Genomic DNA, 25,832 nt, shown 5'->3' with positions numbered 1-25,832 from the left:
GATGATTAGAGGTGGAAGTCTTTTCATCTTATTCCCACGATAACGCATAATCAGCTCACAGTATCTCCTATCCGGGTTTAGCTGAAGAACAGATTTTATACAGGCCTGGATGGGTAGGAGATCAGCAATGAGTATGCTGAGCATTTCATTCTCATTCCACTAGTTTACATTCATCTAAGATCTAGAGTAAGTAAAAGCGGTTATTATTTTAAATAGGACATTTATATCGTATGCATAATTATTTAAATACTTATATGCAAAGTTATTTAAATAGGAATGTGAAATGAAAACTCACTCTAGTTTCTTTTGGGCACTTAAATGAATCTCATTCTCTTCCCTTCTCTTTCTTGGACTATTATGCTTATTTTCACTTGTGGGAGGGTACTTCTTCTTTGAGAAGAGCCAAAGCAGCTGCTTTGCTATATACTTCGGAGATGCCCCAGGCTGAATTGAGTTTTTTTTATTGTTATCTGTCTCACAGTAGTTCCTAGAAGCTGTAGTCCCTCCAGCTGCTGTGTTGCAAATACAGAGTAGAAGACCAGTCCTTGCTACTGAGAGTATGCAAGTGCAATTCCTCTATGTATACTACTAGGAGCATCTGAGTCATTAAGATGATGCTTTGTATTCTTCAGCACAACATGGCAACAACTCGTTTTGCTTTAACTTACCCTCGTCTGCTGTTTTTCTAACAACATTCTTCAAACTGAGTATTTAATACTGTCATCATATCCATCGCTTCATTAGGAATTTTGTTCAGGAAGTATGTAACCATAAAACAGAAATAAAACTTACTATAGTACAGTCTTTTAGAGCCATGAATAAAAAGCACCCAATTTAGGTCAATCTGCAGATCTCATTCACAAGCCACAGCGATGTCTAAAAGCTATATAGCTCTTAACTAATTATCATCCTTAATGACCGTTAGAGGGGAGGATGGCTAGTTAAGGCCTTTCCTGTAACCAGCACTAAGTGAGAGGGTAGAGCTTGGTGGAAGAGGAGGGTCCAGCTTGGGACAGAGCTGGCATCAACTCTTATTCCTTAGCCAGAGGATGACATTATTACTGTATGCTTTGCTACTTAAGAGCTTCCTCCCACCTAGCTGTAGTTTCACATCTTAATTGAGTCATGATTAAAACTGAAAATACAAAAAGCGACATATTGATTGAGCAATCCTGGGCTGCTGAATACTTTCTTTGGAAGAGAGATGTCAGCAGGAAAGCTGATGTCTCACACGCAGCCCTGGCGAACAAGGTCCATGGCAATCCCATAGCAGTCTTCCAACCCACAGCCGTAGTGAACCCTGGGTCTTGGTCATGGCAGATAACATTGCTTGCTGAACCTCATTTTATACACTCAATTGCCCTGGGGTTTCAGGGTTTATGGTTTTATTTTGTTTTCAGATACAACCCTGTAGCATGAGTTTTGAAATCCTTATTAGTCACAGGCATGTCTATCCTGTCTGTTTATAGTGCATTATTTGGGAATCAATATTCTCATAAAAACTGTTAATCAAAAGTGTGTTTAGTAGTCAGACACTCCATTCAGGCTACTACCTTTGGATTTGTGAGGAAAGTAATAACTGGACTAGCTTGGATTAATGAGCCAGACACCCAGTAGCGGCGTAGCTGCAGCAGCACAAGCTATATAATGCTTCCCAAATGCCCAGGTTACGCACTTCATAATCATTCAGATTAATGTATCTTTACACACAGTACAACCTCAGTACAGTTGCAGTGCAGGTGGATTTCAGTGACCATAGCAGCAAACACATTTGGTTTATTAGTAAATTGATGTCTATCCTAATTAGAGAGGGGGTACATTTTTCAGCTTACGGTATATTTGCCCCCCCCCCCCCCCAAAAAAAAAAAAAGGTGGTTCTGGTCATCTTAAAACTATTCAATCATTCAGGCTAAATCTGAACAATAACAGCAGCTAGCATAAATACTACTGTCAGGACTAGATTTACAAAAGAGTTGCCATCTCCCTCTTATTCAGAGGCCAGAGTTCACACCTGAGATGCACAAGGAGCAAGTTCGGTTTCTTCCCCCGACCTGAGAAGATTGGGCAGCCTGTCTCCCACTTTCCAAAATGATGGTTCAGTCACTGAACACAAAGTGTTTGCACTCGTTTGGCTCTAAATCCATTCTGCATATGATCCTCCATTTAATACTAAGAAAACTTTCACTACACCAAGAGCATCTAAGCATTAGTATAATAGCAGAGCTGGTGAGCAGTTCTAATGGTTACCTTTGCCCTTTCCTGAAATTCTCTTTCTTTCTTTCTTTTTATTCCATGAAGCTGAAAGGAAGAAAAGACTGCACACTCAACCCTAGAAACAGTGCTGTGACAAACATAAGGGGGCAAGCTAACAAATACAGGCCACTGTCATATTTTAGAGAGGAAGTTGTATTTTAAGGCATTTTGTAGCCTAACAAAATGTCCTGATTCCCCATTGTCTTGCAATCTGCAGGCACGCACATTGCATTTTATACCTTCTGATATAAGTGCAATGGTATGGTCATCATAAACTTGACATTAGGTTTTCTATCTCAAGGTAGAACTAAAACTGTAATGAATCAATAATTTACCTCTGGATATTTGTAGCCTTCCTTTTTACATTTATTAATACGCTCTTGCTTTCATATTAATGTAGAACAGTGAATCAACTGTGAACTTCCTGTAGAGGACCAAATTAATTTAGGCATGCAGAGTTTTATCTGACTTCCAACCACATTTGTATCATTATCACCTAGTGGCTGACCTGGGCCCCAAAAGAAGCAACTGGGTTATTTCAGTACCTAAAGAAAAAGAAAATCTGTGTCATAATAATCCTTACTGGCACCTCCTACCTGTAGCAGGGACCTTAGGCACAGAGATCCAGCTGCTTCAGGGAGCAGAGCTGAGTCCAATCAAGTCACCTGGGAAAGACAGCAGGCAAAAGTTTGCATTCATGCAAATGATACTATATATCATTTTCTGTGCATTAATAAGGAACATCAGTCCCTAGAATTGCTAGATTGCTCATTTTTACAGGTAATAAAATAACTCTAAGAAATGCAGTAGAAAAGGACTAATAAAATAAGAAATAAAAAAGGCAATTTTGACATGTAAATTCAGTGAAGTGTTTCAATAAAATATTTGCCTTCTGGCTTGATTTTTTGCAGTTGGAAACGGATTGGTTGTTTGTGATTAACACTGAGCTGTTGTTATTATCTACTGCAGCTTAGAAAGTTTAGGCTCCTTCCCTTTTTATGTGCAGAATTGCCCTCTGCTATCAAATAACTGATTTACAGAGGCTTTTGCCACTTGGAAGAATTCTGGCCGGTTAAATATTATTATGTCCCCTTACCTTTCAAATAGCTATTCAGCTGTTGATACAGGTGTTTCATAATACTATCTGTAACACAGGCTTACTTCACTGTGATCAAAACTGAACAGCATTTCATCTTTGTGTTACTGCATTGATAATAAATTTGTCACTAGTTACCTAGCTCACAATTCCTCATGCTGATCACGCCTGTCCAAGGAAGGGCAAAATGTTTGAATCACAGCAATGGTGCACGTAGACATGATGACAAGAGGAGGTGATACTGGTCTGAGGCTAAAGAACACAGCCAGGGGAGGTTTACATGGGCATTTCCAATTGGCACAGCACCAATTTTCAGATATGTCCTGAAGGAAAAACTCTTCTTTCTCCAGAAGGTCCCATAAGGTCCTCACCCAAACTGAGGGATGGAAGAAGAGCTTCTCTCCTTCCTGCTAAAAGTGGCCAAGTCAGTATGTGTTTAAATGTCATCCTCACCCAAGAAATATCACCTTAACTGGCATAGCTTCAAAAAGTATGACTCTGTGGAAGATTCAAGAAATTCTTTCTTTCTGTTTGTTTTGGCAACCTCCTGCAGAACTGAATTCCCCAGGTGGAAGAAAAGGCATTTAAAGAAGCTTTCTTCTAGTTGTTTTTTTCTGGTTTACTTCAGTGAGAAGCATCTTGTTCTCATATGATAATGCAGAATAAAAACAAAAGTCTAAACCCCTTTCACTATAAATTCCATTATCTCCTAGTAAATTCCTTTTTTACACTTCTCAACTGAAGACTAAACAATTTCACTTTTCAAAAAATCAGCTTCTTATTATCTCTAGTCATTTGTCTTGTCCTGGAAGTTTGGCAATCTTTAATCTCTTTCCTGAGCAGAAGTGATAAAAACACCATTTAACTAACATATGATATTTTTCACTCTTGAAAAAAATGTAGATTTTATTGTACTAAGGTTTTTATAACCTGTAACATCATTCCAAATTAGTCCATGCTTTTCAAAAGACTGTACAGTAAACTGAAAGCATCCAGTGTAAAGTACATTCACATTTTAATCTCTTTCAACAGATTCTTTCCATGGGAATGATGACAGAATACTACCACTACTTTTTTACAACACTGGTAAGAAACACTAAAGTTTGGGCGTGAATTTTCTCTGTTGCGGAAAAGATAACTTTTGTTGTAGAAAAGAAAAAAACGTTCACTTTTCCTCTGACATTTGGTTGCCATAATTCAGGAAAACCCTGGAGAACGAGTAAGCATTAGTGTATCAGGAGTTGCTATTTTGTGAAGATGGCTAACCATTGAATACAATGAAAATCACTTGCAGTGCAGTGCTTAGGGAGAAAGTTATCAATATGGGTGGATCAGAATAAAACAAAATAATTAATCAGTCATTTAGAGTTCAAATGCTCTGGGCCATGTTCCTGTGCAGTTCTGCAGATGGTGTGGTAAGGCCTTTGTCCAGAAAACCATATAAACTCACACTCAGGAGTTTATACTCACACCTAACTCCAAAAACATCATCTAATTTTTAGCAAGTTGAAGACCACCATGCTCCATCGCATAGACCTTGCCCCCCCTAAACTGGTCAGGTTGAGCACAACACAAAAACAAGACAGTCAGGGTGCTTTGGCAATAAGTCAGAGGGTGCTGTATCAAAGAGGTGTGCTTGGTAATAGCAGGTGTCTGACAAATAATGTTCATAGCCAAAGTGTTTTATTTACTCATTAAACAAAAATCACATGCATGTAGCGTCACTTGGGAAATTTTAAGGTGTATAGTAAAAGATAAGCCCTAAGTTTTGTTTTATGGCACAAATGTATGAATAACTATTTCACACACATTATTCCTATATTTAAATATATATACACTATGTATATATCTATATCTCTCTCTATATATATATACACACACACACATATATATATAATTTGTTCTTGAGATTCATTTGTATTCTATATCAGAAAGACAGAAGAGAAGAGAAAGCCCATTCTAACGTAAATAAAAAATGTAAAAATTTACATTTACTGTGGGCATTACACTTCTATACAACAGCAGCAAATCAACAATTGTATGCATGAGTTAGCGTGGAGTGTATATTAGAGCAACCAGTGTTGATGGTATCTGCACATTGTGGTACTGTAAATGTTGACATTTTGATGGTAATCATGATATTACACCTTGACCCACACATTTGTCATTTTACTGGCCTGCTGGGATTGGCAGAAAATTATTTTGAAAAGAAAAGCCGTTATCATATTTTCACTGCTTGACAAATACATCTGTGGAATGTGTCATGCAATTACATCATGGAGAACATCCATTATTTTCCTGCCTTGTAAATGCTGAGCAACCAAAGCACATGGAGTCACTGTGCACTGGCCTGAAAGGTCCATTAGACATCCTGGCCACAAGTTACCTGAAGCACTCAAGCCAGGAGAAAAATCAGGATCATAAATAGTAAAAATGCACTACTCTCGACATCTCTGGGAATTTCTCTTCATAGAGTTGAGAAGCAAGCTTAACATTGCCCAACGAATCCTTCACGTTGGGTTGTCAGAGCTGTAACATTATTAGAGGACTGATACAAACTAAAACCAGAGCCTGTTATGCAGGGAACTGGCATTTATATTCCAACAAAGCAGATATTTGGTTTGTCATAAATTTCCCATATCTTTGGTTTGCTCTAATTTGTAGCCAAAGTAGTTATGACTACTCTCTGTGGGCAAGTAGAGGGTTCATGATGGGGGGAAAAAAAATACCACGCACTTAAGCTTTGGTTTGAAAACCAAATGCAATTTTTTGCCCAATTATAACTTCCCAAAGTTTTGCTTTAAAAATGCTACATCTGGTTTTGTTTGCTTTCTTAATGATGATTTAGGATCTATTTGCATTAGACCTGGAACCCTACAGATACAGTGGAGTAAACATGACAGGGTTTCGCCTGCTCAACATCGAAAACCCCCAAGTTTCATCAGTCATTGAGAAATGGTCTATGGAGCGTTTGCAGGCACCACCGAAACCAGAGACCGGCCTCCTGGATGGCATGATGACAGTAAGTGAATAACTGCAGCGACGCAGTGCTAACTGGTGCTTACAGGGCACTCTGCAATGCCATGGCAGCACGTGTGAAATGTTCCCATTAGAGTTTTATTTCATTATGCGAATGCTGAAGCAGCACCCGCAAAGGCGGACTCCCTCTCACCTGCTTCTACATACAAGTATATTTTGCTCCATTAACCAATATCATACTCACCTATGTGACCAAACACACGCAGCTGAAGAGATGAGTAACAAACTTCTCCGACAGGCTGCCGTCCAGCTAACACTATTCATCTTTTTGATGTCAAGTGTATATACTGTTGCCTCGTTTCTCTAATAATGCTCTAGATGGAGTGGAGAACATAACAGGAAATAAAAACTTCCAGAATAGGTATAGGATTTATAACCTGCAGGGAAAGATATTGTACATGTGGACAAATAATAACATTTTTAAATTGGAAAAGTGCCTTTGCTCTTCATTTCCATCATCCAGAGCAAATCTAGCTTTTAAGATATAATTTAAAGATAAATGAAAGATATCTTCAAGCCAGGAAATTAGGATTTCCTCCCCACCACTCCACCAAGAACCAAATGAAAGAATGAAAACAACTACTTGGACTAGGTGACTCCATTCAGTGCTGGAAGGGTGGAAGGTTGCTTTTTTTTTTTTTTTTTTTTTTTTTTTTTTTTTTTTGCAATATAACATAATGTGCCTTATATGAAATAGATTTTATTGCAGATGATTGCAAGGAAAAATTTGAAACATCCTAACATCCTGAGGCAAAACACATTATATCTGTTATCTCTAGCATTTTGGAAAAAGTACCTTATCTAAGCAGTCCCAGTCCCAGTGTGCTCAGTGATAGGCAAAGCAGTGGGGGAAATTCTCTTGGAGAACTTCTGATGTAAACAACCAAGGCGTGCAAGGATAGCTCTTCACCTTCATTCACCTGACTGTAAGACTGGGATTTTTAAAAAGTTATAATTAGACTGTTATCACCTCCTTTGCGTGTCCATAATCTCTTAGCATCCTTGGTGCTCTGAAACAGTGTGAGCATCAAGGAAGACATATTCCAGTCAGTTCTAATCATTTAAATATTCACAGCAAGTTCTACTTATTTAATTTGATGGAGAGCTGCAATACTGCTGTATTTCAGTAAACAATAAGTCTGTGACAAGCTGCACATTATCAGGAAATCCGGATAACACATCCTATTATTAACGCAGGATCTCTCCTTCCTGGTTTGTGTTGTATAATTTGCTGTGGTCTCGACCTGTGGGAGACAGGCAGGGCACGACCTGTTTTGCCCAACCAGAGTTTTGAGTTCACATCCCGCTTTATATCCAAATCACACAGAGAGGTATAGCTTCTAATGAGATCTTTGGATTTCTCTGCAACAATTTAAATAGAATACCAAAGTCAGAAAGAAAGTCCAGAACTAACTCTTGCTATTTTTCTTTTTATGTATAAGCACAATCATAATCCTGTAGGTAGTTCACCTCAGAAAATGAGGTGACCTTTTGTTCCTGCACACAACCCCAGCCCTAAAACAGACCCACACTGAGAGGAGAATCAACAGGCTAAAGGAGGTAATACAGCCTCCCAATTGCTGCACAACAGGATAAGGGAATGCTAAGTTACACTAGCCTGAGATATGACCCTCCAAGTCTGGCTATGCTGCTGACATATAAACAATGTTGGATGCATCATATTATCAGCTAGCAGCACTAGTGGTCCCAAATAGGAATGCAAAACGAGATCTGCACTGGGCATTTTGACTAGGTATCTCCAGAGTCTCTAGGCCAGGGATACCAGTAGACTGGGACCCAATGCAACAACTAAAATTCAGTCCTGAATTCAGTCCAGTCTAACACAGAAACTGATCTGAAGTCTGTAGACATTAATGGGAATCTTTCCACTGACTTGGAGGGATTTTGGATCAGTCACTGTCAATTTTTGGAGCAAGAATCTGTTTAAAGATACTTGACACTCAGAACAGCTGTTATTGTCGTCTTCTGCTTGTCTCTCCATTTATAATATTTTCAATTTGCTCTGATTGCGGGAACATTGTTTTGTGCAGATCCTGACCAGTGTGTCAAGAGCAATTCCTCATCTGCAGTGTATTAAGATCAGCTGATAAATTCAGATCACATTTGATTATCAGCAAAAACCTCCAATGCTGAAGACTGATGCTGTTTTAATTTACTTAGGCAAATGAAACAGACAAAGAATCAAATCTATTAATTTCCCAAAGGGACTGCATGGGAAAGGAATAAAAAATGGATTCATTTTGCAGTTCATATGAATGACTCCATTTTCTCATCTGCTGCATTAATACCTGTTTTATTTTAAGGACCCAGTATACTGCTTAATTATTCAGTAGCTTTACTATAAATGTAAGCACTTCATTTTACAACCTCCTCGTGCATTAAGTGAAACATTGCCATTCCCATCTTACGCATGAGCGCACTGGAGCACAGCACAGGTAAAGGTGACATTTTCCAAAACTTCACAATGATAAAAGGTGTGCGGTCTCTCAATATGAAGCTTATTGGGCCTAGTTTTAAACAAACAAACCCATTAAAAAAAAAGGGGGGGGGGGACACAACCAGCATCCAGCATTTATCTCCCCAGCTGCAGGCTGTTGGAGGTTAAATCTACGAGTCCATCTCAAAATAGCCACCTCAAAAGGACAAGTCACCTCCTACTACAACGGCATGTGAGGTTCAGCTGGGAGCTGCGCCAGCTGAAGTCTGGTGGGGCCACTCCATCCATGTGTGCTGAAAGCCACTGTCCTCAAGGGCAGCAGACACTTAGACATAGGTGCTTGGTGGGGTTGATTTCTCTTGAAAATAGGACCTACCTAGCCACTGGGGAGGAAAGCAATCCTGCAAAGGCCACAGAACAGCCTGGAGATGGCTCTCGGTAGAGAAAAGCAGAGATGGGGCACCAAGATGTGCATTAAAGAAAGCCTATCTGTTTTTTTCATGCAGACTGAAGCAGCTCTGATGTATGATGCTGTTTATATGGTAGCGGTGGCTTCCCAGCGTGCCTCCCAAATGACTGTCAGCTCCCTGCAGTGCCACAGACACAAGCCATGGCGTTTTGGACCCAGATTTATGAATCTGATCAAAGAGGCAAGTGTAGACCATCTGCTTATGGCTAGGATAACCCTTCCTTTGTTCTTTACTGCTTTGGCTCGCGGTAATATTCCTGCTCTTTGTCGTATGCTCTACTCTGACTCTGGCACTTAAATATCCATTTCTTTCCTTACGCTCTTTCTTTGGTAAAGAAACTGGTTTACAGGCACAAGGCTGTGACTTTCCTGTTGGTGGCAACTTTATCTGGTCTTCCAAAAAAAAAAAAAGAAATTGCTAAACCTTAAGCATGATAAAATTTCAGATTAACAAATATTCAGCACTGTAAGACTTCCCAAACTTTTTGCTCATCTAATGTTTATTATGATATATGTATAAGTATACATGTATCATAATATATGTATATAGTTTCTAAAAATATGAAATAACTAGCAACTGACATTCTAGGAAGTGAAAGAAAAGTGAGTCAGTAGCTCTATATTTGTTTGACCACTTTATCCTGATTATTTTCCAAGTTGTTTGATCATTACACACAGCAATATAACATCTAGAAAATACTGCAGCCATTATTTCTAAAGTCTCTGACTCTAAAGTTTCTGACTGCTTCAGAAAGTCCTGCACTATCTCATCAGAATGCATCACTGAGATGGTTTGAGCCATACACATTCTGAAAAGTATACATTTTAGCTGAAATGCTTTCGCTCTTCCAAAAATTCACTCTTTATTATGACTCCCAAAAAGAAACTTTTCTCCTTTAGGCGAGAATGTGGAAATAGAAATCAGAAATTATATAGTTTCCTGTATATATTTCATCTTTTCCCCCAGTTGTGATCTTGTTCATGACAGTGTGATTCCTATCAAAGTCACATTTATTAGCACTTGTGTAAGTAGAACAGAATCCGTACATTGAGGTATAAAATAAACGGAAGTTAGTACAACAGGGCATTCAACTGACTCCAGGAACATCTTAAGAAGCAAGCTGAAAGGCAAGGGGTGCTTGCATAACATGTAGAAGAGATGTGTCATCTTCTCCAAATCTAAGCAAATGTTTTAGAATTGCCATAGGCGAGCTATAATGTGATGTACTGGAAGACATTACAGATTACCAAAACTGCTTTGTTTTTGGTTTTATCAGAATATTATTTTGTCTTTTGGACGTCTGTTCTTCTGTTTCTCTACACAGGGTATTTTATGGATTTTAAGGCTGCCTTATAAGCTTCTCTCTTTGAAACTGTAAAGAGAGACAACAGTGACCCCAGTATTCAGGGACCTGACTCACGAATTAAGGAAATTTTGAAATACCTCTCTTGCTGTAACACTGTCATGTCAACACTCACAGGAAACAGGGAGGCAGCATTTGCAAATATTGCTTCTCTTGCACAAATCTCAGCTATGCTGTATCCAGATGCCCTTCTAGGACGAGGTAGGAATACTGTAGAAGAAACAATAAGAAGACAAGAGGAAACTAAAGAGTGTTTGTAATAGAGATGAACTTCTCCCTCTCTTCTGATTTGAATTAAGTAGGAACTTTTGCTTCTGTACTTCTTAAACTTGAACTAAAATGAGGTACAATGCTACTCATATCACTTCCAGTGCAGATTAAGAAAATTGCAATTAAATTAAAAGTTAGCAAATGACTTTGTAATTGGTAAACATGCTTGAATATTTCTACAGTGGTCTTCTACCTATGTTGGGTGATGTTGAGTATGTAGTAAAGTATGAAGATACTGAATCCTAAGCCAGAAGAAATCTTTGACCAAAAGCACTAGATGCATCTCAGCAGATCTAATTCAAAGCTTAATGTTACAGTGATACAGTTCACATTTATCATGTACAGTTGGCTTCTCTTGCATGGAATGAGATAGGTGAGCTAATTACTGATTATTTCACAGATAATGTCTTTCATGGTCAGTAAAACACTGATTTAAGCACTCCAAGAGTCTTATCTTCTTGTTCCTGTGCTAGCCAAAAAAAAGATGGTTATTAAAATTACATGATAAGCTTTAATAAGACAGTATTACAGTTCCCAGGAAGGCTATAGCAGGTGTTGGAAATTAAATAGCAAATATAATTGGACCCCCCTAATTCATGTTAGAATCTGGTTGGCTCAATGAGGATGGATGAATTTTGTAAATTAGGAATCAAATGAATATGCAGAGAGAAAAAAAAAGTCAAGCGGGCAGGGTGATAGTTTGGGCCCATAAAATTATAATTTAATTTTAGTGTTTGGTCATATGGTACCGGCAATCTGTGAAGCCATTTTATAGGCTTGTCTATAGACAAGTATTCTGTACTGCAATGTGAATCAGTAATTTTCAAGCAAAGAGGTTGCATGCAATGAGTACTGCAAATGGTAGAGCTTAACAGGTACTTCAGTGGCTCCTCATTTGTCTTTGCGCTTCATTTTAATGATGATAAAAATTTTTGTCATCAAATTTGTTTTGTGGGCACATAATATTACCCTGATGGTAGCAGAAAGGACCTCAGAAGTCTCCTGGACATGGGCAGAGAATAAGGTGGAAAGCCTCTGGCTGATATAGCAGCTGCTACGCTGCTTCTTTCTTTGCTCAGCAGATGGCAAATTATTTTTTTTTAGCTTGCCAGTGTCCTTTAGGGAAGTCAAGGTTCAGGCCATATCTGTTCCTCAGGTATACATAAATTAGCTTCTTCTTGAAAACAATGGGCAAGTGGATATTGAGGACAAATTATCACCTTTGGTTTACTTTGGTCTGAATAAATGCCTGTCGGACTTGATTTCTGGATTTTCAGAGTATATAAATACAAAGAATGGCTAGCTTAATCTGAGAATCCCCCTCCACTGGGCCTTAAGACTTCAGGCATATATACCAGGTAATGGTGGTACCAGGTCCTCTGCCCAGTTTTCTTAATGACTGGGACTTAAAGTGCTATTGACTGTACTGTTGGAGAAAAGCTTTAGCAAAAATGTCTGAGGCTACAATAATAATCAATTACAACAACAAAAAGAGTAATCTTCTATGCTCTAAAGAGCTGATGAACTAATACTGATGATAGAAGCAAAGCTGAAAATTGCAGGGAAAAGTGAGCCTGACTGCAGCTCCCTCCAGCCTGGTGAACACTTTTGAGGCCAAAGAGGTCATCAGCTAGTTCCTGCAAAGAAGGATATTACATAAAATACACTCTTTGGGATCAAGACTCTTCTACAATAGCTCATGAAGATCTTCCTAATGAAAAGTAAATCCTTGTCAGAAGCTTGTCGCTCTCAGTGACCTGATGTCATTGATATCTAAATGATATTGTAATCTTTTAGCCTTTATGGAAGAGTTCGCAGGGAGTACATCTTACCCATGCCTAGAAAGAAAAAAGAGGTTCTATTTCTTCAGAGGGGCAATAAAGACAAAAAGTATGATTCCTCTCTTCCTAATAGAAAAAATGGAAATAAACATGAAATAGGTGTTTATAATTGAACAGATTCCGTCATCATGTCCCCTATAAGGCTTAAGAAAAGTCCAAATTAATGATTTCCGCATTATTCATTTATCATCTAAAACATTGTCAGCTTCCCTCACTCAAAACCTAGTAACAATTTAAAAAATGTCTGTACAGAGAAGTATTTCAGAAGATAGAGAGGCACAGTTTTTAGAGTGACTTTATGAAATTCTCTCAGTCAGAATCAGAAACACATAAATATGTACAAGGATCAATGAAATTTGAAGTATTTACATTTAAATTTCAGTTTATATTGTGCTATGACAAGATACATTTCAAGCACACCCAGTCAGCAGAGACCTATGCATGAGAGCAATTAATGACCTTGAGAATCCTCCTGAGCTGAATCAAGTCTTCATGTAGACTAATGACCATAGAAAGCAATAAGAAGAGTAGATTTCATCATTCAGGGACCACCATAACACCATATCTTTCAAGCCTGTGGCTCAACCTGTCTGTACTTCTTTCAGGAGAAGATGTCCCAGTCTTCCCATGGAAAGCCAATCTAGCTCAAATGCCTTCAAGCTCAATAACCTCTTCCCTTAGAATTAAAAGTTTTTTCAACCCTTTGTTAGCTAATTGCAGTTACTGAAAGTAATAAATGGGATGTCTTATAGAATGAGTCTAGCCTGCAATAAAAACAAGGTTTAATAAAATTCGATCCCTAAAGAAGTATGTTTAAATTATTACACAATTTTCATTTTTCAAAGACTTGAAAAGAGTTAATTAATTATTTCAAGTTATTCATATAAAGAAAGACTAGCAAAGATGTTGGACACATCCTACAATTTGTAAAGCGTCTAGCTTTCTGTGATTTTGATCTGTGGACGGGACTCAGCTTCAACAGTACAAATAATAAATAATAGTAATGTATCCTGTCCTTCCCTTTACAAGAGGGCAGCAACGAACGCAGCATCAGGAACTGAAATTTTGCAAAAAAGCCGTCTTTATCATCTCAAGTTGTTATATGGCCTACTTATCGAAACCATGATGACAGTTTGCAGCATGGTGCTCCATATTCTGGTTATATTGGTTATAAACATATTTATTTCCTATTTCTTCTTTGCAAAAGAAAAAAAGGCCTTATATCGTATGTGGAAGATTATCACACCTGGAATCCTTTCTACCAAACTCAAGAAATTTAAGCAAATGACAGTCTTACTCTGTAGAGTGAAATCTATCTATGGTGTAATTAAGACGACTGTGGCTATTGAAAATTCACTCTGTTCCTCAAAAAGAGCTGGGTTCACTTGTGTCACAAGCATGTAAGTTATCAGGACATGTTCTTCTGGGTTAGTTGCTCACTAGCCCATGCTTGCCTCCAAAACCAGTTGCATATCTGCCTCACCCATGCTGAGATTTTCCAAACATTCTCTTTCTGTATTGAGATATCTGCTATATACATATTTGTTCTAGACTTGGCTGCTCCACAATAAGAAAGTAGTAGCAAGCCTGTTTTCTCACATTTTAATGCTGTCTTGCGGCTCTGGGATATTGGATTTTTTCAACACATGAATATTTGAAAGTTTATCTGCTTCAAATCTTTGAACCATTTGATTTTTGCCTGTCACTTTAGAGGGATGGCAATTGTGCATCACAGGGGGAAAAAAATCCTGCTCTCTCATTTTTATCCACCAGTGCAGGTAAAATACTGTCAGTTTGTTTTTCTGTTGGTACTAGAGGAGGAAGAAACCATCCTCAGAATTGCCCAATTTCCTTGGAAGCTGATGTGCAGGACTAGAAGTCAGACGTGGTGAACTGAAGATGACATGGCCAATTCCAGGTTGATTTTGCCCAAGTCTGATGAACTGACTAACCTGTTGAGAGAAGGGCAGGAATGCTAGAAATCGATTAAGTGATATCATATTACAAGATGTAATTTTCAGGAGATTCTTCATGATCACTAACTTAATCTAAAGCAAACAGAATGTCATTGGAAGAAGAAGGAACTGAAGGCTTTCCATTACATAACAGAATGAATTTAAAATAAAAATCACAGAAGGGAAAGCAATGCTTTGGAAAGCAATTTCTTTTGTTTGCCCAACCCTGTGTTACCACCAAAGACAAAATGATGAAATATTTTCATGGGCCTATTTTCATGGAAATATATAGAGCAGGACAAAAGAAGATATAATGAATACAAGACTGGATGTCAGAAGACCCAAGAACTGACCATATCCCCGGTCATCTGAGTAAAGGTCTTTATGGATCAGGTTAGTCACCTGATATTTCTGCTGCCCAGAAATTTGTATACACATGGCTGGGGAAGGATGACTGTATTTCAACTCTAAAACATAAACTAGCATCTGTTATGCTGCATCTTTGTCATTACATTTCAGTATGAGCCAATGTATAGCATCTATATAGGTCCTGACTGCAATTATTTTCTGGGCTCTGGTGCTGCAATATTTAGTTAATTCAAAAACAAGCAGTTATTTACTTTGGTAGGACTTGCTTACCAGATAGTTTGATGTTAGGATTTGATCCACTATCGTTAAAATGAATATTTATCTTATTTTACTTTTTTAAGACTTACTTCCTGCCCATAAAGTAAAACAGATGCAGATGCATTTCTACATAAACCTACTATTGCCTATTGCTTTATACTGGAAACTGTTAATTAAAAAAGCAAATGAAACAACTGCTAGACTTGCATCCCGTGATGATTTATTATAAAATAAAAGTCAGCTTTCCATTAAGATAATGTATGGCCAATCTTAATGCCAACAGGGATTCATACTCTTAAATCAAATATTGGCATGGAAAATCACTTAATTTAAAATTTATGCAATGATGTATGCACAATGAAATTGTAAAATAATGGTCCTAGAACTTGCACAGTACCAATAAACATGTATTGAACTGATAAAAATTATCTGTAAAGTTTTGGTACTGAAATATCTAAAAATCAAAACAAGGAATCTGACAGAAAGATTATTGCAAAGACCTTACAAACTAACTATTAAATGCAGATCATTTAAAGTTTGGAGCCGCATGCTGTTACTGAAACAGTCTATGCCTCAACCACTCAGCCCCCTAACTCAGCTGTTCACAGATTTGCCAGCATTTAGGTCTCATTAGCTTAGCTAGAAATCACCCAATGCTTTGCACTGCCTAAAGCCCCCACAGCCTCCTCGTCATCCCTGTTGTTCACTAAGTCAATGCCATTGTAATAGGACAGTAGCTCAGTCGGGGAGGCAACTTTTTGGCCAAGATGCTGAATGGGAGCACCAAGGTGCTAGGTTTGATTCTTGGCTCTGTCATGGACTTTCTGTGCAACCACGAGCAAACCATTTCAGACCAATACCAAAGACTTTTTCTAGGTTACCTGAGAGGGCAAAACTGGTCTTTGCTTTGTAGACACTTTCATCACACTGACACAATCAAGCTGTTCCCTAACTGCACTTATAGCTACCAGTTCACTCCAAAACAGGTAGTAGGACTTAAATACTGCTGATGAATCTCATATCTGGAAATGCCGTGATTTCACGCTGTAAAAGATGGATGACAACATTTGCCTAGTCAGTACATTTAAGCAGGTAGCTGTGTGAAACAGGATTTGTGTGCAGACCATCTATACTTGGAGTGTATCTACTACAGTGACATCCCAATATTGTTCCGTACACAACAGCATATAGTTATGTTTTCCCAGTTCACAATCAACAGTAATATCACCTAGCCACTTCAGTGACAGTCAGATGTGTGTGTGGTAACATGCACACTGCTCTTACTAGGAAGAATAGCTGGCAAGGTTAACCTTTCCTTCCACTTCTTCACACTCATTCTCTCATCTCTGGTATTGATACAAAGAACCAGAGCAAGTTTTCAAGGAAAATCTTTTCATAGGCATTTCAAACATGTGCTTTGAAATGAATCCACCTAAACAGTCATCCTCAAGTAGTCAGAGACCATTTGTCAGATTTGTAACATTAAAAGCCTTTCATGACTACCCCTGAACATCATTAAGCCCAACCACTGCTCGGGAAATGAGCACTCCTGAGCAGTTCAAAGAACAGCTTGTGATTTTCCTAAGAAATCCCCCTTCCTATTTATGCACCATTTCCCTCACTTGTTTCAAAACAGGAGTGTGAGCTCAGTCTTACAACAACTGCCTAAACCAATACATAGGAGCAAGCCTCACCCCCACCTTCTTTTTATCTGTTTCAGTACTGTTCAGTAAGGTGCCTGGACTGTGGAAGTCCAGGACCTCTTCCTAGCAAAGAGACCATGAAGCATGGTGATTTTTGGTGGGTTAGATAAAACTACTGCTACCCATACTGGTGGCTGCTGAAATTCATTTTATTACATGTTATTTTGGATTTGAACCAGGATAATGGAAAAGTCATGCACTAACTCACTATGCTCCTTGATCCTTGAGGAATCTCTTTTAATAAGAGGATTAATTGTAAAAGTTGATAAGTTGATGTGTGACTCAAAGCACATTTGTTATGATTTCCCCTGTAATTAGAAGCAACAGCACTATCACTTAAATATAGCAACTGTCTCTGCAATTCTAATAAAGCAGGAATTTTTTTTCCCTAAAAGTAAAGGAAACCAAATGAACATTGAAGGATACCTTTTCTTTAACATTAGTATTCTGGATAGTTTATTGTGGAATTGTTTAGCTACTGTGTTGGAAGATTTTGTCATAGAGAAGTGGGCCTGTGGGTACAGCGTGTATGCCTACATTTTACAGATCTTTCAGATATCTGAGTTTTTAGTTGAGAAGGAAAAATTTAGACAGGGCAAGCATGAGGAAAATATGGGAGAAAGAGCTCAGTTTCTTGTCACCTGTTGTCAAGCAACACAACGGAAGTCCTCCTCTGCATATGGGCATTAATCACTGCCATTAATTCTGTACCCTTCAGAACCATGCTCTGTTAATAAGTCTAGATGCAATGGAGAAGAGATCGTTGTCCAGCTCTATATTTGGACAGCAGTTAGTGCCTCAGCACTCATCAGACATTTTGGATTATCAGTTCCAGGCTAAAATAAATGTTTACTTTCTTTCTTTATAAACAGGTAGTGCCGATTAAGTAGCATGGATCACGAATAAATTTCTCACATTCTGTTAATAAGTTGATTCTGCTTGATGAACATGAAGAAGGCATGGGAAGGAAAAGAAAAAAAGATAAGGAAAGTGATACAATGATTACAGAAGAGCATTATTTGACGCTATCTAGGCAGCAGTGATAGCTCAGAGCCCTAGAGAACACTGCTGTCATTCCCGTATACTTCATGTGCTGTTTGGGGTCCTCCCAGGTACTCCTCTGCCACTGTTCTTTAAAAGGTGATCAACTCTGTACCTGGAATGGCCTGGAGATACTCGAGGATTCGCAGCGGTGACATCACTCTCAATCGCTCTAGGCTGCTAATGTTTATCTAGGGTAAAATGTGGTTGAAGGAAATCATAACGCAAAGCCAGTCTTCGAGACAAGACCAATTTGCTTTCAAGCGATTCTTTGCAGAAGACCAGCACAGAAGCAAAACAGATCAGTCCAAACACCCGATGCATTCAGCTGGGAGGATGCACGGATCCAAAAAGCCTAAGAAGCTAGTTTATCCCTGCCACTGTGCCACAGTAAACAAGCAAATATGATTTGGCAAGTTGAATATAACTATATTTATTTCCTGAATTCCAGGGCAGATGATCGCCAATAGCTTTTATTAATTGCATAAAAAGGAAGAGAAACAATGATCTCATGGTAGTTTAAGTTAATACCTTTTCCTTCACAATTGAGGTTAACTAGTAATGTACATGAAATCAATAACTGATGCTCAGTTTTGCATAATAACTTTAATAATAAATACCCAGACTATAACACCAAGACTGAAAAACCCAAATATTTTTGGCCTTTCATCATCAAAAAAGCAAAAAATATTGGACTGCAATTATTTGCCTTTGTAGATTACCTTTAATATGCTTAGAAAATCAACCTAACAAAAGCTAAAATAATCCCATGGACAAAACTAAGTAGATAGGATAATATCCACATCTTTTACCAGAATTCAATCTAGTTCTGAATGTATTTCTCCAATACTGAAAAGTCAAACTAGCCAATTTCTGTTCTAAGTTCCCATAAAGCCTATAGAAAAGCTCTATTTGTTGCATGCTTTTAGGATAAGTTTTTAAAATGCTCGATAGTCCACAAGAGAAGTATAAAAAAAAAAAAAAAAAAAAAAGAGAGAGAGGAAAAAAAAAGGAAAAAAAATCAATTTTGCAAAATACAGAGGCTGTTTAAAAACAAAATAAATATGGTCCATGGTCTATTTTGTGACCATCTCAAGAAAATTACAGTAGTCTTTTCATGTACCTAGGAGGATCTGCAAGGCTTTTGAATGAAGAATACTATCATTTAGCATTCCACTTACAACCAAAAATAGTCTTCACATAAGATGTTGTTTATCGTCTATTTACTATACTTTCGTATTATACAATAACCCACATTTCAGTGGCAGATGCAAAATGTCAGAACATTTTGCACAGAGTCAAGCTTGAACCTGATATTATTCTGGTTTTTTTGAAACTGAATGCCAGAAAAATTCATGTTCTGCAAAAGCACTATGCTAAAATAGCTTTTCTACCTGGCTTTTCACTCAGAAGTTTTATCAAATCTTCCTTTTTCCTGTGTACTTTTAAAATGTGTAAATAGTTATAATAATTTGTCCTTACATGTTTTGAAGTAGATGTATTATGTGCACATATTTAATAAGTGATATAGTTATATTTTATTGAATTTGGGGAGTGCAAATGCATGTCTCAGATGCTTTTCTCTAGCATCACCTCTGGACATATCTTTGAAATGTGGGGCCTTATTTTTTGAACAGTGGAATAGTCAGGGTTAAGACTTGAGCTTGAAACTCCAAAATGAAATTGCTTGATTAATTACAGAGGGAAGCCCAAGGAACAAGCTCAGAAAAACAGTTTTATGGCACAGGTTATTAGAATAAATGGAATATTGTTAGAAGAGCTGAAGTGTCTAGCTATTATGAAACATTATTAAACATAATAGTTTAAATAGTTAAAATTAGAATATACCTTCACATTTTTAGATTGCCATGCCATTCGAACATTTTAAACAGGATCTTGAAAAAATTGAGGTTCTGTAATCTGAAACACAGGTATCCAGTGTCTGTCAATGTAATACTGGATTCAGAGAAAGAGGTAATGATGTACTGTAGGAGAGAAAACATAATATAGTATACATACTATACTATATATTCACTATACAATATAGTAAATAAGTTATATAGTAACAGCTAACTAATACAGTTGGATAAACTTATATTGAGTAGGAAAAGATAAAGACCTAATAAAAAGCAAGCTATTTGTCTGAGAAAGGTTGATATTTTTGTGTGCAGTAGTCCAATACACAGTTTTGTACACTGTGTACAAAATTGGCTCTGATATAGCCCATCAAGGATATATATCATAAAGCTGAATATGTATTCAATCAATGAATTATAAACACTATGCGTTACAATTTCTTGATCTAGCTAATACAAATTTGAAAATAGAAAAGGGGTTTGTTAGAGATAAGAGTATGCAAAATTTACCTATTGCATTACCTTGGTAAGCTTGATTGCAGCTGAAATCATTGATTCTGTGATTAAGCTCTTGATTGGCTTTGGCTGAAATTGAGGTTTATATAGTAACTGATGCAAGATGATAAAGTGGAAATTGATATAAAGACTAGATGACTATCAAGGGAATAAATAGTAATGGTATGTGCTGGTGTGTTTGCTCTTAGGAGTTGAATCGGCTTCATTTTCCAGCTGTTATAATTTTCCATCAATATACTTGTATAGAAACGAATACTATAATTAGAATATTTAGCCTCAGACGTTATTTCATAAGCTACCCACAATTTTAACCTTTAAAATCAGTAGAAAAATACAAAGTTTCACAGTTTTAGTTGTGCCACTTTGAATATTTTTGCCTTATCAGATACCTGACAACATTCAGAGATGACTGAAAGCTTTTTGGTCATCTGTTCTATTTACTGCCTTTTCAATGTTTAGTAAGAGAAGATCTGAACAGCTGATGGTCCTGCATGGTTTAATTCTTAACTATCAGTTGAATCCAACATATTTGGTTAATTCCCCACTTTGTTTAATGAACACAAGGAAGTCGTCAAATATGTAACATTTAGAAATAAAAAAAGGTTAATTATCTGATAAAACACACTAATGTAGACTGTGGCAGCTTATTTTAAAATTTAGCTCACCTCTGCATTGCCTTACTGCTGCAAACCAAACTGGTGGAAGAATAACATCTCATCATAGGTCTGCTGTCAGCCTGCAATCTTGCATAAATGAGGGCTAAGATAAGCAAAGCTTGCAAGCTTACATAAATGAGAGCTAAGACAAGCAAAGGATATTACAGACAGAAACTCCTGAAAGTCTCATTTTCTAATTAAGCTGCAAGCTCTATCCAAAATTTTACAAACAAAATAGAAAACACACATATTTCGTGAGAGTCTGAAATTATGCCCTAAGTTCTTCTAGTATCAAAGCAAGGACAGAGTGCAAAAAAAGCAATTTCTTTTGAGGAATGACATGATTAGGTTCCGATTCAACTTTTATTGTATCCTGTAACATTTAACACAGAGTGTCACTAGAGACATTAAAATTGCTATAAATCTTGCATATAAAAGCATGAAATCTCACTGCTGTGTTAAACAGCCATGTGGTTTCGCGCTCTTTGGGAAGTTCTGCTTCATTTCTGTTTGTTAATTGCGTTTGAGAGCCGTGCAACTGCTGCCTGTTCTGTTTGCCTGCACACGATGCCTAACAGGTACTCGCACCCTTGGTTTACCTGACCGGCAGCTAGAAGCTACGTACGGATAAGATTTCTGAGTAACGATACGTTTCACTTTCTTTGCATGCAGGAGGCAATTGTGCTTTAGGACCCAAGTTGTATTAAAAGCTTGGGAGTCCTATCATAGACTTCCAAAAAGTTGCGATTTGATTGTAAATTCTTAGCTCATTCCTGCTATTTTCTGAGAAAAACTCTCATTTGTGGTCTGGAAAGAATTGTCAGCTGTCTGCCTCGATATCCTATACACATGCACCACAAGTGTCTTGAGGTCAGAAATAAAATTATGATTGCTGGACTTAAACCAGATGTTTATTTTTGTTCAGAATAGCAATGCTATTTGAAGCCTGTACCTCAGAAATTGGCTCTGAAAAAAATCTTCAACATTTAAGGTGAACTCTTCTGCGAAACACTCCATGAGGCCTGGTCATAATTTAAGTCAAATTTGTGTCAATATTTGATGACGTACTTGAGACATAAGTTAGACAAAGCCTATATGAATTTCTCTACTACCTTGAAATTTAAGCCTACAACTATGCTCCTTGTAACACCCTTTGCTTCTATTTTTTTCAGTATAGGAGATAGAAACAACAGGCTTATTTTCAAAAATGAGCTAGTGTTTGAGCGTGTAAATCTTTCTGATACGGACTGAGATTTAGACTCCTGATATCCTTCCCCAAATTAATGTATTAGTTCCTTTATTCAAAATCATATCACGTTAGCAGAGAAGCTGAGCATGTGATATGTAATCAATAAATGCAGGCATTTCACAGAAGTAAATTGTCCTCTGAGGAGGGATTGAACTCTAAAGATCAAGTTTTTTAAACGTTCCATCTTTATGAGTAAGACATGGGGGTCATGTCAGAGTAATCAAAAGACAAACTGAAAAATAGTATATATATAACAAAATGTATTCCTGTCCCCTACTGCTTTCTTAGTTATACAAGCATATAAGAACATAGGTATTTCATTATTTACCGCTGTGATTTTCGTATGTTCTTATACGATTTAGGTAGAAAGTCTCAAAGAAAGCTGGCTGTATTTGCGCTTTTGCGTTCTTATGTTACTTAGACATGCTTAGAAATCCTGCGTTATTTCTATAAATTCTAGATACATCTGCCTGAGACACAGGGTAATAACAACTTAGCATCTGAGGTTAAATCCTGCCTGCAGATTTAGAGCTAGAATTTAGATTTAATAGGAAGGTGAGATGCCACTGTGTAAATCTGTTGATCTTACATGCAGCTTTCCTTAAGTCACTTGTCTATAACAAAATAAATGGAGTGAATAATAATTATGCAGCTGACACACATGAAGAAACTATGCCATCGTTGCTCACCGGCCTTTCTTGCACCTTTGAAGAATTTAATCAAATGTGGGAGTTCCAAAAATAGATTATAAAAATAATCTGCATTTTGAAATCCATCAAATCCTTTCCTTTATAGATGAGTTTCAGCTTTGGGGGACAAGATGGAGGCTATATGAGGGGCAGATGGGTCTCATTTAAAAGAAACTGAGCTCACTGGAAGGACTGCAAGATAAAAAAAATTAAACTGCAGAAGTTGTTAATCCTGGATGTTGATCCTGCCACACCGAGGAAGTATCCCACAACACAGGGCATTGTCATGGCTATGCAGACTGATCTCCAAAATGCACCAGTTCAACTCATTCCTGGTGCCAACGTTTACAGCAAGGAAAATGCATTTTCCTTTAATTACGGTAGAACAGTAATGCCTGGACCAAAACGGATCCTATGCAACTCCTATGCTGTACTTCAAGCACATGTGTAAGACTTGCATGTACCTTCCACTGCAAAGATTTTATTAGTTCTCTGTGGCTGGATGAATTTTTGCTGAAAGCCTGCTTTTCAGAGCCATCCCACCATCTGGGAGTAGAGGCAGTGACAGTGCGCCTATTAGGAACGATGCGCACCATTTGCTTACCTGGGCTCTTGTGTTTTCTTCACTGGTGATACAAACTGAGGAGGGATTAGTGAAACAATTTGGCTGGCATTTGCAGTGAAGCCCAAAGATGTTAGCAGTCCAACACAGGTGAGAGAGATTTAATGATGATCTGTCCAAGTAACCAAGAAAGAATGACAAAAGCTGTTCCTGTATTTATCTCTCCAAGGAAAAATCTGAATTTCTGGACCCTAAGTAGCAGAGGCAGTAGCTATCACATGAGACTAGGAAATGCATAATTGAAGTATTTTAGAAAGTTTTGGTGGTTTGGGATGGTTAGCTGGCTTAGTTCATGGAAGAAGTGCCATTCATCACCAGCTTGCATTCATTCCCCCTTTATCGCAGAAAACCTAAAGGGTCCTAGGCTGGTGTAAAATCAGGGTGGTGGATTTAGGCTGTGCTACTCTGAGACTCAGACTCAAAGCTTGGACTGAACAGCTTGGTTCTTCAAATTACTGCTGAATTGTCATGATGCAAAAGTGCCCTGTCTCTTGGCACATGCGATATGAATTTTATCGTGTCTTTCTCTGTGGTCAGTATAGCTGTTTATATACAGCATAACACACACTAATGAACATTTCACACTATCACAAACTTGTGCCTGACCTTATGTTTATAAAACATATTGAAGAGAAACTGTGTAATAAAGGATAATAAGGTATTTTTCAATCTGAGTAGCAAAGTATACTTTTAAAAGGGTGTTTAGAGGAAGAGTAATTCAATGCTGTGGTTGATTTAAAGTGTAATATTTGTTATGGTTTTAGGCCAGTTCCTACTAATCATTACAGGGGACTGTTTTTCTGTTTACACAGGCACGGTGGGATGGCCTAACAGGGCGCATTACCTTCAACAAAACTGATGGCTTACGGAAGGACTTTGATTTGGACATTATAAGTCTCAAGGAGGAGGGAACAGAAAAGGTAACCAGCTTGTAGGAAAGTCGTCCTGCTGTGAGCAGTCAGGCAGTTTATGCTTATTTAAAATTAGATCTTTTGAAAAACATTGACAGAAAGCTAATTTGGCAGTGGAATAGCAAAGTCCATTCTCCTCAACTTGAATTTCCTGTGGTTGGGATAAAAAACACTCTATTCCCAAGATTATTTAGTTTAAAGTTAAAAGAGAACTACTAAGATTTTTTTTTAATATTATTTTTACAGTGCATGTCTTGCATTTTGAGATATTGGCAGGCAATATTTACCTCAACAGTAATAATTATTTTAAGTGCAAACACGTTGTCTTCTGCTCTTACCACTGTAAGAGCATACACATAGTGTGGTAAGTTTATATATATATATATATATATATATATATATGTATATGTATATATATATGTATAAAATGTAAACATATTACACGTACTACTTTACATGTACTGCTGGATGTGACATAAGGGATAGAGGAAAGCTGGTGGTTAGATAATAGCCTCAGAGAGTTGACACGCTAAAAATCCTTAGTGTTTTGGAGATTAGATTAGTCCTTTTTCACCCAAATCCTAACTGCTTATAATAAGTTTCACGGAAATAGTGACACAGTAGGAGACTAAATTAAACTACTGGCAGCATTTCTGTTTGTGAACAGACAGTTCTGTATGATACAGTTTCAGAAACCAATAGTGCATTCAAACAAAAGACAAAATTCACTTTCCACACGGATATTCTGGAAAGCACATCTCAAGAAAAGAAAAATCAGTGCAAAAAGGTTGTATTTTCCTGATTTTATCATTTATAAAATATCCTGAAGATGCAGAGCTGACTGGTTTTCAGGGCTCCTTTACAGAGCTCTAAGAGACCGCGCAGCTCTGGAAGGAGCAGGGCTCAGGTGCTCCGAGGGCTAAAGGGAGGAGAGTTTCTTGACTCGCAGGGATAACTGAGGCAACACCAAACCTAAGGATGCTTCTGGCCGCGCTTTGCCATGGCACGCTGCCATTGGAAACGTGATGACACCAGCCAGGTCGGGGCCCTGCAGACCGCAGGGATGGGAGGTGGGCAGCAGAGTCTTGCCCTTGGGCTCCATCAGACCCGACGTGTGGCCTGGGCAGGTGGGATGCAGGAACCACGGGTGTCCAAAAACCCCCAGCCTCAGTGACATCCCCCGCTAGTGTCAGCTGAAGACAACTTTGTTCCTTGTT

At 37.8% G+C, this 25,832-nt stretch overlaps 1 protein-coding gene across 2 annotated transcripts in view; it reads left to right on the top strand.

Annotated features, from left to right (window-relative positions):
• GRIK1 (glutamate ionotropic receptor kainate type subunit 1) overlaps positions 1–25,832 on the top strand; it is a 164,689-nt gene that overhangs the window by 101,920 nt on the left and 36,937 nt on the right. For both annotated transcript variants that reach the window (XM_062573136.1, XM_062573143.1), the window contains 4 exons: positions 4,382–4,435; positions 6,198–6,371; positions 9,353–9,496; positions 24,517–24,624. In XM_062573136.1, coding sequence (XP_062429120.1) covers positions 4,382–4,435; positions 6,198–6,371; positions 9,353–9,496; positions 24,517–24,624 — 480 coding nt within the window. The remainder of the gene's footprint in view (positions 1–4,381; positions 4,436–6,197; positions 6,372–9,352; positions 9,497–24,516; positions 24,625–25,832) is intronic.

The sequence above is a fragment of the Rhea pennata genome, chromosome 1 (genome assembly GCF_028389875.1).
Source record: "Rhea pennata isolate bPtePen1 chromosome 1, bPtePen1.pri, whole genome shotgun sequence".
In the NCBI taxonomy this organism is placed as follows: Eukaryota; Metazoa; Chordata; class Aves; order Rheiformes; family Rheidae; genus Rhea; species Rhea pennata.
This window is presented reverse-complemented; position numbering and strand designations above follow the sequence as displayed.